This window comes from Bradysia coprophila (genome assembly GCF_014529535.1).
Source record: "Bradysia coprophila strain Holo2 chromosome X unlocalized genomic scaffold, BU_Bcop_v1 contig_20, whole genome shotgun sequence".
NCBI classification, from domain to species: domain Eukaryota; kingdom Metazoa; phylum Arthropoda; class Insecta; order Diptera; family Sciaridae; genus Bradysia; species Bradysia coprophila.
In genome coordinates this window covers 3,983,260-3,999,888 of record NW_023503307.1, presented here as the reverse complement: position 1 = coordinate 3,999,888, position 16,629 = coordinate 3,983,260, and the positions used below count along the sequence as shown (strand labels likewise).

General features: G+C 33.1%; 2 protein-coding genes and 1 pseudogene across 6 annotated transcripts in view; 2 read left to right on the top strand and 1 right to left on the bottom strand.

Annotated features, from left to right (window-relative positions):
- The window catches only part of LOC119068954 (voltage-dependent T-type calcium channel subunit alpha-1G), a 73,121-nt gene that overhangs the window by 12,403 nt on the left and 44,089 nt on the right, over positions 1–16,629 (bottom strand). For 3 of the 5 annotated variants that reach the window (XM_037172818.1, XM_037172819.1, XM_037172821.1), the window contains 6 exons: positions 15,094–15,448; positions 14,852–15,034; positions 14,415–14,778; positions 14,011–14,275; positions 12,358–12,561; positions 1,092–1,257 (listed from right to left, as the gene is read on the bottom strand). In XM_037172818.1, coding sequence (XP_037028713.1) covers positions 1,092–1,257; positions 12,358–12,561; positions 14,011–14,275; positions 14,415–14,778; positions 14,852–15,034; positions 15,094–15,448 — 1,537 coding nt within the window. Of the gene's footprint in view, positions 1–1,091; positions 1,258–4,233; positions 4,349–12,357; positions 12,562–14,010; positions 14,276–14,414; positions 14,779–14,851; positions 15,035–15,093; positions 15,449–16,629 lie in introns of all 5 variants that reach the window. The other 2 variants (XM_037172820.1, XM_037172822.1) reach the window with 1 other exon arrangement.
- On the top strand, positions 5,312–8,405 carry LOC119068956 (annotated as a pseudogene).
- Positions 8,844–10,355, top strand: LOC119068957 (odorant receptor 94a-like). The gene is made up of 5 exons (XM_037172825.1): positions 8,844–9,498; positions 9,558–9,693; positions 9,751–9,850; positions 9,917–10,177; positions 10,241–10,355. The coding sequence occupies exons 1-5, from the start codon at positions 8,844–8,846 to the stop codon at positions 10,286–10,288; spliced, it is 1,200 nt and encodes a 399-aa protein (XP_037028720.1). The 3' UTR covers positions 10,289–10,355.

The following is a 16,629-nucleotide window of genomic DNA, read 5'->3' as shown; positions in this document are numbered from 1 at the left end:
TGGATGGGAGTGTTTTTTTTTTGAAGGAGCTAATTCAATAAAGTCTGGTTATTTCTGGGTTATCATCATATTAATTGATGCAAATCAAAAACACGAAACATAGAACTTAATCGAGTTAATTCATAAAATATAATTCATAATGCATTTTGAAGCAAGATCATGCAAGGCAATTTCGGTCCTCTTGAAAAATTGGAAAATGTAAAATTTTAATTACAAACAAAAAGTTGTGGAAAAAAGATTTATTGATTTGCTTGAGTGCTGTTGCTTGAGTTTTTGTTTCAAATTTTTAATGTGTTTCGTTTTGAATATAATGTTTCAGTTCGTCTAGCCATTGAAGAAATTTATGAACGGTTGGTGTTATTAATGAAAACGAATTTATGATAAAATTTTAAATAGCTATCTCACAAGCTCTATGTTTGCTTTGCTTCACTGATTAATTTCGGTAAAATTTAATTAGGAAACTTTGTGCTTTATGAATGTCATTGTTATGCAGTTTTTGTCAGCTATCAGAAATTGTGAAAACTTGCAGATCAGAAATTTACTTCATGTATGCGCAGTGTTTTGATTACTCAATATATGTGTCAAGGTAAACTTTTACTTTGGCTTTTGAAAATAAATTTTGGGCGAAAAAGTTTTTCATTCATGGAAATTTCTACAATAAACTGAAAAACAGAAGCGCTGACACAATTTCAGTCGCAGATTTTGTTTCTATTTTCAGAGGTTTTGTGTAGTTACTCTAACAAAATGTATAGTTTGCCTGAACTAAGGTTGATTGGTTGGTTTTATTCGTATTTGTCGTGTGTTGAAACGATATCGAACGCCATCTTAGCTATGAATGAGCTTTTCTAAGTTAGATCTTCTTCTGTTCACTTGGGTTGGGAACTAGTTTTTCTGCAATTGAAACTCTTTTCTCTCCGTTAAAATGCAACGAACAGACCAAATATATAGGTCATCAATTCGCCGGTTACAATATCAGTTTAAATAAATTGGAAGTCAAACGAAGATAAAAAATTCTTGGTAAAAAATTTGACAATAAAATTTTATGTGAAAGTGTACCTAGTCTACAATTCATTTAATTTTGATTTGCTTACTTGGAATACGGTAACAGTAGCCCATAAAATGTTGTTGAAATGTTTACGATCACATTCGCAGTATGGATGTTTGCTAATGATTTCTGGACAAGTACATTCTCTTTCTTGTCCATCATCGTCGGTGAATTTACAAAACTTACCCCCAAAGAGATACATGCCAAGAATGCTACAAAATGTTTATTTATTTGATTTTATGTAATGATAAAACATATGTATAACCATTTTAATATTTATATAATATTAATAATTAATTTATTGATTAGTTCAAATTTCAATTTATTTGAGAGTTCAATGTAATGTTGGCTGTGGTTTGGTGTAAATGGTTTGTTAAATAATTAAATCGTTAAATTAAATTAATTCAAAGCAAACTGTATTTTGTTGGTCCCAGTTCGTTCATGGGACAATTCCTTTCATTCTCTGTTATGAACACAACTGATAAATTTTTAATTCCCTTGTCCACAAAATGTGGCTAAACCTAAGAATTATTTTTTTTATCAAATCTATATACCATAAGTTTCTGAAGCTATAGCTGGAGTTAGCGTTAAATCGTATTTTGCCTTTGTAAAACAAGGTTTAATGTTCGTACTTTGTCTATGCGAGGGTATATTTACCAAGCATATTCCTATTTTTAAATTAAGTTTTCCGGCTGTAGCTACTCTTCAGAAACTGGAGATCTACAGATTTGATTACAAATATTTATGTTCAGCAAGATTTGGTTGACAATACTGCTAAATCAAACGAAAAATCTATGAGCGATGACTGGCAGTCCATTTTATACAGTTTTTTACTGGCCATACTCAAATTAGTATGAACAAATGGCACAGAGAATGATAGCAATATTAACGTTCACATTACTTTCGTAGACAACTAAGGGATAGACTCGAATATGAATAACAGTGGAAAATCACGTAAATTTGAATCAGTTTACTGAGCCAGGGTTTTTCAAATGTCTAACGGTCACATGACTATCACAAACGGTTACATGACCAATTTTAACCAATCGAAATTGTGGTGAACATAACAACAACCGTTTTCCGTTGTAATATTATACATGTTGTATGAGTCGAAAATAGCACTTCCTACAACTTCTTTCGGCGTATCTTGTACCTAATTGCGTCCAAAATAGTTATTTGTGTATCTGTTTTGGACGATTGTTTTTAGGCAATTTCGCGAGTTGTGCGAGAGTGCCTAAAATCAATCGTCCAAAACAGATACTCAAAAAAAAATCATGTAAGGGGTCGAAAACCAGAGAAAAATCTCAAAACTCCCTCATTTGCGGTCATTTTTGGTACTTTTTTTGAAGTACTTAAAGTATAATCATCGCGTATGTTGAAAAGCCAGTGTTTTACGTACGTTGCTAATACTCGGGGTAAAAGTCTTCGTGAGTTCATTGACCTGGGGCTCTCAAAACGATAAACTGCAGCTAAACAGTCTGATTCAAATTGATTTTTATAATTTGTCCACGGACAAAGATATACAATTTTCCACTCTAAATATTCTCACTATAAAACCCGATAGAAATAAAAATAAAAAATTGAACGACAAATTGACCGATAGAATCTCAGGAAAATTAATTTTTCCAATCATGTGACACGAAAATGGTGATGACGGGAAAATCATTTTAAAAATGGAATGGTTAGAAATATCCAGATTTTATGGTTGACCTGTTAATTAACCTTTCACAGATGGCGAGCATATCAGCAGTATTATTATCGATTCTATTTTTCATCTTTCGTTGTTAACCACCAAACGATTCAATAAAACTTTTACTTCATTACTTCTTTTACTTCGTTACTTTTTATATACAAGCTCCTGCTAGCGATTGTAGTCATTATCGATAACAGATGATAACATCCGTCCGTAAAAGGTTAAAACGGAAAAAAATATAACATAAATCGGTCGATTAATTCAAACTTTAAATGAAATTACGACTGGATTCGGTTTAGTTTTATGTGTTTCTACTAAACTCTTTTGTTGTTAGCACAGTTATGTACACTATGCGGTTGTGATAATAAAACTTCTATCTTTACACGTTTTCGGTATCTTCTTTAATTGGTGTATTAATTGGAAGGTTATTGAATATAAAAAACGAAATGTAATTGAATCTGTCACAGTTTTGTTATCACCGCAAGTACTTGCAAATGTCTGCTGAAAGTTATAAATTCTGTTTGAGCACAGTCAAAAATGTGTATCTCTACATTTTCTGAAGTAATTTAAATTTCGTGCACGTAAGCTGATTTATTTTTTGAATGTTAGAGATATGTATAAATGTATTTAAGCTTTAGGTCTTTCCATTTCAACATATATCGATAAAATATTATTTTATATATGGAGCACCGGGGTGATAACAAAATGTAGAAAGTTGTATGCAATTTTGAAATATAATGTGGTGTGTTATATAATATTTATATGGAATGTGCCGATTTTACAGATTTATTTCATGCAGTGAAATCGGTGAGATTTGAATATCAAGAAAATTAAAAAAAAGAGAAATTTTATTTTGTGGTAAAAATTGTTAGTGCATGCGGATTAGGTGCAAAAATATTATGAGAAATAAATTTGATTTTCACTTTTTTTTCTTTTTAAAGGAAGTGCTTTTTAAATGCGATAACTTTATGTTCATTTTCTTAACGAAAAAAACCTACCTTCAATTCAGCCAATAAATAAGTGGACAACTTTATTATTGTTGCTTTATATATGTATATATTACACGAGGGGGTATATTAATCAAGGTGTTAAAACTGAACGAACTGGATTAATTTTTTTTTTTAAGAACGAAATCACGATGCAACAAATGCGGTTATATATATAGATAATCAAAAAAAAAATATATCGAACAAGGGTGTTAATTAACAGGAAAAATATTATAAAATTTTGGATTATAAATATACAAAAATTTAGGATTTTTGCAAAACTGACCATAGGTTTATAAATTATTTACGATTTGCAAATTATTTTTATAATTGTTTTTTATTACATTTGCGTGTCCATTCAACAATATTTTAATGTTACAATAAAAAAGTCGATATAAAAAATAAAAAACGAAAACTAAATCAAAATCAAGAAACGGATTAATATTCGAAAAATATAAAGGAAAAACGAAAACATAAAATTAATCATAACAAATATAATAATTTCGAACCTGGAAAACGGTAACTAGAGCCCATAACAAGCTGTCGAAATTTTTCCTATCACAATGAGTTTCGCCGTTTACATTCTCGCAGAATTTACATCCGAACAGATTCATGCCAAGTATACTAATAAAGTTCATTAATTTGTCAATTGTTTAAAATATTTTCACAATTTTTTTTAGACTTAATAAAATGGATAATTAATAACAATTTGTTGGTTTAATGAACAATGATTTGGAATTAAAACGAAATTATATTCGCAAAATTAAAAATCAAATGGAGAAATAATAAAGTTTAACAACAATTTATGAGTTGTTGTTGTTTATTTTTGTGAAATGTTTCAATTTTTCTGGCAAACTGTTGTTGTTGTTCTTGTTTTTTCCTCAAACATTAAATAAATAAATCATTTTGAATTCAATCAATGCTTGCTGTTATTTTACACAAAATGGTAATTGACGATAAATATCCAAGTATTTCAAACACCTTGACCGTTTGATTCACGTGATACCAATCAGTACAAAGTCAATATTATTTAATTAAAAGGCTTGTCATTCACGTATATCATAATCCTCGCCATAATCGTTATTCCCTTATTGACTGAAAGTCAGGTTCTTATGACAGAAAATTACTTAAAATTTGAGTTGAGTTCACTATGATCTTTTGAAAATGTCCAACATTAGTAAAAACGAGGGTAATAGTCCATTAATTCTCAACAAATTTTCAAAATTGTTGTTTTAATTGGTGAAGATTGCAAGATGGAAAATATAAGTAATTCTCCACAGTTTTTTTTCGTTGTTAACACGAGTTTTTAGTCCACAAAAAACCTGAGAATCGTATGTATCAACGTTTATACCTTTATTTTCCGCCGGCTTAAGCCCAAAACAGTAAAGAGATAGTCGCTACTTTTATGTTTATGGGACGAAAAGAGCGAATGGAATGATCAGACTTAATCTTTGAAAATCCAGTCAAGCGACCTGGTCCACCAATATGGCGGGACACCTAGTTTTAAGTTTGTTAGAAAATCCACTGTATGTATACAGTATGAATTTAGCAAAGGATTGAAACGGTCGATAATCAAATTCTAAGAAAATGTTTCCAATTCAAGTAGACAAAACGATTCTGCAAATTTTAAAAATATTTTACCAAATTGGTGTATGGCAAAGTGACGAGAAGTCGAATTACCGTGAAACCGTCAAGAGATTATTTAACACTTGTTTCGGTGCTTGGTTGCCAATTTTCTTGCAACCAATGCTTTTCGATGTGTTGATCGGAACGAATCGATTTTTTCAACGCAGGCTGCAATTTTGATTTCGGTTGCATACATGAAATTTTTGTATCTTCTCTTCAAGAAACCGGAACTCATCGCATTTTTATATGATCCGATCATTGTTCACTCAATTGAAAATCGTGAAGAATACGAGAGAACGAACAAAAAGATAAAGAAATTGATGAAATTCGTACGTCCATATTGTTTGACCATATTTATAACGGCTGTTTTGCTCATTGTTATAAAACTGCCAATATTCTCAGACGATAAAGGTTTGCCAATTTTTATAAGCTTTTCGTGGAACGACTCAGAAATTATCTATTGGCTCGCGTATTTGCTCGTATCGCTGTCAATACTATTTCACAGCTTAATGAATTTTATGAATGCACTAGTTTGGTACATAATGTTGAATTATTCCGTCGAGTACGAAATTTTGGGAAATAAAATGAAAAACTTGGGAGTGACAACGGTGATGGGTAAATGCAACGAAAACAACCGAGTCATTATCTTAAAATAGTACATTATGTCACTAGGAACAAAAAGGTGTATTTTTGACACTCCATTGTGGCAGAATTACACTTTTTTGTTCCTAGTACGGATGTAGAATAACATGTGTATTCAGGCTGACCAAAAAGTCCAATTGTATATCACAAGGCCCCACCTTATGGGTGGGTCAGGTCCCTTGACTGACTGGCTGATATTTTGTCAATAGATTTTTGTAATTGTTACAAAAATATCATAGATTGATCTTGATCAAAGAAGCTCTTTCTGTTTTGTCATAAATTGTTCGCTCCTTTTATTTTATTGAAAATCAAATTTCAGAATAAACAAATTTCCTTTTCAAACAAAAGATGCTTCGATATTACTGTGTCTGCTAAAAGACGCTGTAATGAGGACGTATTCCTTGCTAAACTCCTGAATAAATTTTAACTCGTGTGAATACGGCCCTCGCTTCGCTCTGGCCGCAAAGTTCACATTCGTTGAAATTTTCTAGATTATAAGACTTTTTTAGCAAATTATTCTAAAGGAATATTTTTGTTCGACAAAGTTGTAGCTGAATGTTTCAAATGAAATGTCAAATACTTTCGATGTTCTACTGAAAATTGGCCCTATTTGCTTATGAATAAGGTATGCAACTCGTGTGATTACGGTCCTCGCTTCGCTCTGGCCGCACAGTTCACACTCGTTAATTTTTTTTTCTAGCATAGACAGCAAGTTTTTTCGGAATATTTCGCAGATTATTACTCCAGTATTTCGATTAACGAATTTAGCCCGAGTAATTTCAGTACAAACGTTTTTGGAAAGCTGTCGAAAATTACTCCGTATGATAAGTAGACTATATAGACAGATGATGATCCGGTTACCATCACGAATTTCATTCTTAGTCGAATAATATTTTTTTTAAATCTGTTGAGGATTACTTAATTCTTTTAAGAATACCTCTAAGATCAATCGTTCGTCCTCAAAATTAACCTCAGGAATTTAATTCCACTTCGAATAAAAAGAAGTTTTTGGAAATCCCTAAAGAATTACTCGAGTATTCTAAGATCATCTGTCCGTTATAGCCCGTCTTCAAAATTAACCTCAGAAATTTAATTCCCCTTCAAATAATTTTTTTTTGGAAATCCGTTAAGAATTACTCGAGTTATCGAGCGATAACTTAAAAAAATAATTTAGAATATCTCTAAGATCACCCGTCTGTTATAGACCATCTTCGAAATTAACTTCAGAAATTTAATTCCTCGTCGATAAAAAAAAAATTGGAAATCCGTCGAAAACTACTCGAGCTATCGTGGTAACAAGCGACGATACAAAAATTATTTTTGGAATATCTCTAAGATCATCGGTCCTTCATAGCCCATTTTCGAACTTACCCTGCGGATGCGGAATTTAATTCCTCGTTGATTAAAAAAAAGTTTTTGGAAATCCGTTTAGAATTACTGAAGTTATCGTGGTAACAAGGAATGAACAAAGTGTAACAAACATTTTCTGTATTTAATGTTTTTGGTCATACATTCCATGTATGTTCAATCATAGTAGTGAACATTATGTGACAAACATTTTAGAGTGTTTATCATTCGTAAGACTCATGACTTTCAGTCAAGGGAATAATCAATAATGTATGGGTCAACTTGGAAGAAAAATTGCGAAATAAAGTAAAATTGATAGAACTTGACGAAAAAGGGCGATTTAAAAATGTGAGATAAGGTTGTTGTTGTCCGTCTCAATCTGGTGAGAGAATGTGACGTTTTTGGCCTCCTTGAATATAACAATTTTTGTGTACTCTAAAACCATTTTCGCGTTATTAAACAGCCAAAAATCAGGACAAAAACGAGAAACAAAAGAAAATCGGGGAAAAAGTACTGAACCAGAAAAGCTCGGTACCAGAAAGTGAGAAATTTGTCAAAGATTTAATCGTTTTGGTAAAAGCTCATCGAAACGTTACCGAGTACGACTTCACACATTCTAAGATAGATTTCCGATTAAAATGTGATATTCATTACAGAACAGTAGAGCGATTCCGATCCAGTTTCTCAACCATATTCCATCGAATCATAATATTGTACAAACACAAATGTATGTTGTTGTATTGGCCTATGGAATTTTTGATATTTTTTTGATTATGTATCTGGCAAACGACATTACCGTTTCGAGTGACCGATTATCTTACTGCTTGTTTGAGTCAAATTGGATTGAGCAGACGGAATCATGTAAAAAGTATGTTATCATCATGGCCGAAATGTTGAAGCAACCGCAACAACTGGTCATCTTGATTTATCCCATGAATTTGGAAACTTTTATGACGGTGGGTGAAATGCTTTGAATGTGAAGTTTCATTAAATTGAACCTTTTCGTCGCGAATAGATAATCAACGGTGCGTACAGCATGTTCAACATTTTAAAACAGTTTCAGTGAAACGACAATTAGAAACGAGGCAATCCAACCTTCTTTCTGATTATTATTCTGTCGATCGTTTGCATCTATCAAATATGAAAGTTGTTCGACGTCAAAAGCGAAACATTTTATACCTCTTCTGATCGTTCGAATTCAATAAATGTATTCACCTGTTTTCTATTATGCAACATAAAATGGTAATTGACGAATTTTTACTTGAAATAAAGTATTCTAAACACCTTGACCGTTTGGTTGACGTGGCTCAAACCAGCACTAAGCAAGTGTACAAAGTCAATATTATTTAATTAATAGGCTTGTCATTCAAGCATATCATACTCCTTGCCACAATCGTTACTTTAACTTTGATAGAGAATCACGTGGAAGTCCCTGTAACTACACCATCCCATCAGTATAAATTTAGCGAAAGGTTAAAACGGTCGATAAAAAATTTCCAAGAGAATGGTTACGTTTGAAGCCAATAAAATGATGCAGCAAATTTTAAGAGTATTTTACCTGAGTGGAATATGGCAAAGTGACAAGGAATCGAATTACCGTCGAATGTTCAAGAAATTTTTCTACTCTTTTTTTGGTGCTTGGCTGCCAATTTTCTTTGCAACCAATGCTTTTCGGTGTGTCGATCGGAACGAATCTATTCATTCAGCACATATTGCAGTTATTACGGTGGTTGTATACATGAAGTGTTTGTACCTTCTGTTCAAGAAACAAGAAATCCTTGCATTTTTGAATGATCCGATCATTGTTCATTTAAATGAAAATCGAGAAGAATATGAGCAAGCGAACAGAAAGATAAAGAAATTGATGAAATTCGTACGTCCATATTGTTTGGTCATATTTATAACAGATGTTTTGCTCATTGTTACGAAACTACCCATATTCTCAGCCGACAAAGGTTTGCCGTTTTTTATTAGCTTCACGTGGAACGTTTCAGAAATTGTTTATTGGTTGACGTATTTGTTCGTATCGCTGTCAATAGTATTGTACTGCGTAATAAATTTTATGACTCTGCTAGTTTGGTACATAATGTTGAATTATTCCGTCGAGTACGAATTGTTGGGAAATAAATTGAAAACTTTAGGAGTGACAACAGTGAAAGGTAATTATAACGAAAGCCACCGAATCGCTTAAAAGCCGTCTTTGTGTATTCTAAAACAGACAAAAATCATGACAAAAACGAGAAACAAAAGACAATCAGGGAAAAAGTACTGAACCAGAAAAGCTCGGTACCAGAAAGTAAGAAATTCGTCAAAGACTTAATCGTTTTGGTACAAGCTCATCGAAACGTTACCGAGTAAGACGTACCACATTCTAAGATGGATTTCCAATTAAAATGTGATATTCATTACAGAACAGTAGAGCGATTCCGATCCTGTTTCTCAACCATATTTTTGGCCCAAATCACAACCAGCGGCGTTATTATTTGTGTTGCAGTTTACAGTTTGGCCTTTGTAAGTTTTATATTAAATTACTGAAAATTACAACGATATTCAGCTCATAGTCTCACCTAAATTTAGGGTTCGAACCGAAATATTGCACAAACGGAATTTAATGTTGTTGAACTGCTCTATGGGTTTTTCGATATTTTTATGGTTATGTACCTGGCAAACGACATTACCGTATCGAGTGACCGATTATCTTACTGCTTGTTTGAGTCAAATTGGATTGAGCAGACCGAATCATGTAAAAAGTATGTTCTCATCATGGCCGAAATGTTAAAAAAACCTCAACAACTGGTCATCTTGATTTATCCCATGAATTTGGAAACTTTTATGAAGGTGATTGTAAATATTCGAAAGACACATAAGATGTTTTGCAATAAAATTCTTCATTTCGACCAGATTGTCAATGGTGCCTACAGCATGTTTAACATATTGAAAAGTTTCTAAAGCAACTCGTCAATACGCTGCTGGTCTCAGCCAAAACAATTCACTTAGTTTTACCTAACAAAAATTTGGATTTAGTTAAGTGTAGCTTGTAACTAGTAACACATCTTACGTACAGTTATTATAAATGTTCCACGAAACCGTTTTTTATCTTATTGTCCAAATGACTTCCTCAGAAAGTATTTTATCGAGGCGCTAATATCTCATCGGAATATAGACGTAGACCAGACATAGGTAGAAAAATACATCGTATTTCGGTTACGGCATACAGTCAGTGTATGCATCGTTGCAGTCACCACCAAAAACACCGCAACTACCCCAATCATAAAACTTGAGTAAACTTTGGGACATTATACTCGCCAGAAAATTCCATGTGGGAATTATGTCGAACCCGGTCCATTTTTGGTGGTAGGCTGGTATGCACCCACTAAGCCATCGCGTTCCATAATAATTTTCGAACATTCTTCAACTATCATTGAGGTAAGTGATTTAGCTTCAATTGTATCGAAAAGTCGTAATGACTAACGTGTAATACACGTCGTGTATGCTGTTTCTGTTGCTAAGAAAGTACTTCGAAGTTCAGTACCAAAGATTCATTCTCTGTGATGATTGATACAATTTTTGGTCTGTAAAAATTTATGCGTGAAACGGAAGCTCAAACGGTATGCTATAATTCTCTCGACACATAAATTTTGATGAGCTATTTTGAGAAAAATAAATTATATTTACCACTGCATCAAGAATGACAAAATACCAGTGGAGATATACGTTCATTTCGTATGTAGTTTTATTCGTTTAATTCGCATAATAATCGTGAAAGTGCATTTAGGTTTTAATGTGAGCAAAAATATTAGTGGTATGTCGCATCAATAAAAACGCACTGGACATAAAAATCATATGGCCAAACTAATAGTTATTTGCCTCTCGATTCATTGATTTATGGCGAGGATTATTGACTGCCTGTATGAATTTGTAGGTAAATATTTCAAAAATTATTTACTTTCTCCACCAACCAATCAACAAATTAATTAATTCGATCCACTCCAAACAATTATCAACAAAACAACAATTCCAGTGTGACTGTGCCTTTATAAAGACTGTATAGTTTCGAGAGTTATAATTATGTGGATGTTTATTAGATATATTGTGACTGTCACAGTCTAAGTCTTCTCGGATAAAATATGTCAAAAATCAAAATTAAAATTTTTAAAATGATAATGAGAAACAGAATATCAAAAAACAAACTTTTTCCTTTACTGACAACACAACACAAAAACCAATAAATTCACTTTGTACCAAGGACCGGCAAAGCACTGGATACCATTTAAAATTACAGAGGCAAAATTGGTACACTTAAGAGGAAAAATATGTCTGAAAACATTTCAGAAATTCCACCTAATTGGTCAACTATATAACAGCATGAACATTCAACGTTTATAACCTCAGAACGTTTTGATTTAATTTGAAATAAATTTTCTTTTAATTTGTTTTTTTTTAAATATTTTTTTGCGTTTTAATTTGTGAGTTTATTTAATGGATATAAAGAATCATAGGAAAAGTGTATGTACAGAAGGAGCATATTGTATAAAATAGAGATAGAAGTACAGTATTTACACACTTAATAGTAAGTTTCTGACTAAAAAAAGATATTTAGAAGTAGTTCAGTGTATACGGGAATAATATTATAACGTGTTTAAAATAAAGATCTGAATGATTTAAATATATTTATAATAAGACCACAGAGCATATATCATGGAGAAAAGTGAGTTATAGTGTGTAAATGTGAGTGAAAGTTTCAATTTTCAGTTTTAATTAAAATAAAACAAAAACAAAAAGATGAAAAGGATTTAAAATGCTGGTAAATGCATATAAAATTTGAATAACCAAAGTCAATAATTAGAAGAAGAAAAATACCAAAAAAAATTAAAACCAAAAACGAAACGAATAGAAAATAAATCCTTCCTGTATTAATAACCAATTAAAACCTTATTCAATTAATGATTCGTTGTTGAACTGAGATAATTTCTAATTCTGTCTATTTCAATTATATTCATTTGAAAGGCACGGCTTACCTGAAGATGAAGATAAATAAAATGAGTAACGAAAAAAATATCGCAACATTGTCCATTGTCCGTAGCATAACAAATAGTTGACGTCGTAAATTTGGCATGAAACGCACCAACTTTAGAATACGCAACAATCGGAATGTCCTCAGAACACTGAGCCCGGAATTTCCTTCGCCAACACCGAGGAATTGCTGAGCCAGTTCGAAGACACTGGAAAATAATTTGATGGATTTTTTAGGCGTCCATTGGGGAACTTTTTATTAAGTTTAAAAGTTTTTCGTTAAAATAGTTTAGTTGATTGGGAAAGATTTGGATACTCGATCTACAGGTAAATAGAACTTGAAAAATTAACTCAATCGTCTTTTCAAACTTTAATGACACCTCGTGGCCGTAACTAATACAGTGAAGTTTTAATCAAAAACAAAACGACCACAAATATTTTCATTGTACCAACGTGGATTTGCCGTAAAAAGTTCTACGAAACGTGCCAACCGAAAGTATTTCCACTACCTTAAGTTGTGTTTTGTACAAGGAAAATGTGTTCAGTCGTTTTGTTTTTGGTTAAAACTTCACCGCAATGCCGTAACTTGAGTCAAACTTTTTTTTGTTTTTACCGAACTAAACCCTGATATTGGTAGATGGAGTCCAATTATTTTGTCACGAGCATTCTTACGCGAGAAATCGCAAAGTAAGTCAATGTGCCATGGCGAGAAGTTTTTTTCTTCGAAAAGATCAAAATGACAACGCTTCTCTTACGATTTCGTCTCACGGATTCCCTGACAGTGAATGTTTCAAGCTGATTGCGAAATTGCAAAACCTTTTGTTGCACCCTAGAGCACAGTAGTGGTAGTCGGTGACAAGGGAGTGACAAGGAAATTTCGGAAATATAGCACACATACAACCACAAAAAATACGAATCATAACACAAAACGAAGAGAAAGAAAAACTTGCGAAATGCAGAGTTTTAATTATTTTCGAATATTTGTAAGACATTATTTCGCTCGCTTTCTCAGAACGTAAGTTACGTTATACATACATCCATGCAATCTTTCCACATAAAGTGGCTTCGACATCTTTTATCTACACTTATTATATCAATGGTCGAGTAGAGCCTAAAAAATCTGAAATAATTGTAGGTTTCAGAGAGAAGACTTTCTATGAGGTTACAACTCAAAACACATCAATAGTAGTTGTAGCCTCACATATAATGAAAACCTGAATGAGTCATGCATTAGCGAATTACGAGAAAAACGAAAGTCACTCACGTCGTCTAGCTTAAAGAAACAAGGAAAGTATTTAATTTTCATTTTTCTTATAATTCACTTTCTGCAGTTCCAAAAGCTTTATACAATGGAAACAAGTGTCACTTCACGCCACAGTTTATTTTCCAAGACCACAAAATTGACCTGTTCTAAGTTGCAAAATCAATTTTCAAGTGACATAAATAGATAAATACGATATTCTACGATGAATAAAACTGATTTTTCAAAGCGAAATGACATTCAAAGACGCCTATGAATGGTATATCCGGTGCATCCGATTTATATTTGATATTCACATTGCCAACAGCATTATTATAATGCTGTGACGAAGATATCAAACGACAGTGCTCTCAACAGTTTTTTTTTATTCGAAATGCAATTGCTCTTTAAATCTTACCTCAATATAACGATAACTCCATCGAAAACGTTGAATCCATTAGCGATATACTTGAACGGCCCCTCGGCAATCACTTTCAACAACATTTCCACAGCAAAAATGCCCGAGAACACAATATTGCTCGTTTCCACAATAGCTGTCAACTCGTCCGGTTGATTATGGTATTCAATTCCCATTGATAGAGTGTTTATCAATATGGCCAATAAAATTCCTTGTTGAAAGTATTTATACTCGACCAGCATACGAACATATCGTCGGACATATCCTGTAATTTTGAATATTTTGATGAAGGATAATATCGAATATTTTTGACTTCGAAATGGTCAGTTGTTTCAGGTCGGACCGGGTGAGACCAGAACGAAATATTTTTATCCGATTTTTGTTATGACAAATTTTCCACTTACCGGCCACTTTATTCACCACTTTCCACATTATCGCACATGATCGGTAAACTTTACTGTGAGACCTTTTCTCATCGACGGTGTCATTCAGGGCAGCATTTTGATATAAATCATAACAGCACGAAAAGTCTTCATAATAGTTGGCAGTATTTTGAACTGGTTTATCTTGTTGACCGGTATCGTTCCTGGCCAGCGATGTATAAAATGACTCAAGGGTCGTCTGACTTGTAGGCAATGCAGCCGAAAAAGCAACGGAAAATGCAAGCAGCTCTTGACACGTCATTGTCTCATTTAGACCCAAGTCCGAACAGTCAGCAAACACATTGGACAATGTCTGCGAATTTACATTCTGTTGGGGAAGGTTTACCTATTGTAGATATTGTGAATTAGCAAAAAAAAAAGATTGCTTCTTCCACGGATGTGGGTTGACCGTAGTATACCTGCCAAATGTTACCATCACCAGTTTGAGTAGTTTTCTCTGCTGAACAGATGTTCTTGTCATTCGCTTGGTGGTTGGCTGGAGGAGTATGCAGGATTACATACTCATTGAACATTACAGCCGATCGCCGCCGAGCTGCCGTTGGCGAATTGCATGTGTTTAAATAATTCGAAGAACAGGGATTCTGCAATGACGTCCGTTAAATAGAAAAAAAACTCGTCTCGTCAATCCACATCATCTTACAATTAATTGTTCACTTTCGTTGGTGCTCGGTAATCTCAATCTGAACGTTTTCTGTTTTTCATCTTTACCGTCCTGAACCGTACCATTTTTCTTCGTTGCATTCTTACTGTGATCCATGGAGTCGGAATTTTCCGGTGAAGAGATATGATTGTCATTACTACTTGCAGGCGGCGCGCTACGCGAAGCATTCAGCGGTACCATAACGGTAATCAATTGATCTTGAATGTTGGTTGTAGAATTTTGACTGGTACGTGGACATTTCGGATGATGACATTTTATTCGGCTGGGCGATAACGTTAACGTTTCGCCATCTGGTAGCAAACCTTCCTCTTGTTGGCGTAATTGACGCTGGTATCTGTTGATTGAAGAGAATGTTGGTTGAGCAACTGACTTAAAATCGGTATGCTTTGTGTATGTTTAAACGTGCTGCACACAAAATATAATTGCCAGTTCTTAGTTCAATCTCATTTTTGTTAGTTCAACAAATCGTTTCATTTTTGCAAGTTTATGTCCTAAGGACAGTAGTTATACATTCCGTGACAAAAGACATAGAAATTACGTTTCTGTGATGATATTTAATTAAAGAGACACACTCATGACATTGGCTCTGCATATCGGAGCAATTAACGCTCATACCGTAGAAACGGTACCCATTTACTTAAAAATTTTTGATGAATTTTTAATGAATTTGAAGATATAAATTTCAAGAATTTTGATGAAATTTAATTAATTTTGATTAATTTTGACAGAAATGCTGTGCATATTACATTTCAAAATTATCATTCCAACATTAAAGTGAAATTATTTCATTCAATTTCTACGCACGACAAGGAATGAAAAATGACGAAACACATTGCAAGAGACAAAAAAGCAAATATTTGACTGACAAAAAATGTTTATAAATTCGAGCCGTAAACAGCTCTTGAAATATCTGAACGAACATGTTTTGAAAATAGGTATGAATGGAAAATCACTTGTAAATCGAGCCACATAATAAACACATGCAGAAACCACACCATAAATTTTACGTTGATCGACAATTTCGATGATTTTTAGAAAATCGGAAAATTGTATCAACCGCTGATTTTGGAGAAATATTTGTTGTTATTCTCTGTGAAACTTGACTATACATTTTGATAACGAGTAAACCTAGTTATGTAATAGTAGATTACTATAGTAATGAGATATCTCGTATTCAAATCGTAACGGGCTGAAGACCTCGGATACATCGTGATACAAGATATCAAATTACTTCACTGATTTAGTAAGCTATTTTCCTTTACGAGCGAGGTAAGGGTTTTCACCCTTGAGGGAAAAGCAAAATTATTTCACTAGGAAAGAATATACTTGGCAATGGGGCAATGAGACGAAGACGATTCCATCATTTACCTCAGTGGTAAGTAATGTACTATTATTCTGTCTAGTGCTTCCCAAGTATAATACAAGGACGTAATTTACTTGTAAAAAAAACCTTGAAAAAGTAGATATTACATTTTAAATGATTTTCTGTAAATTCGGCGGTTAAAATTGTTGCTG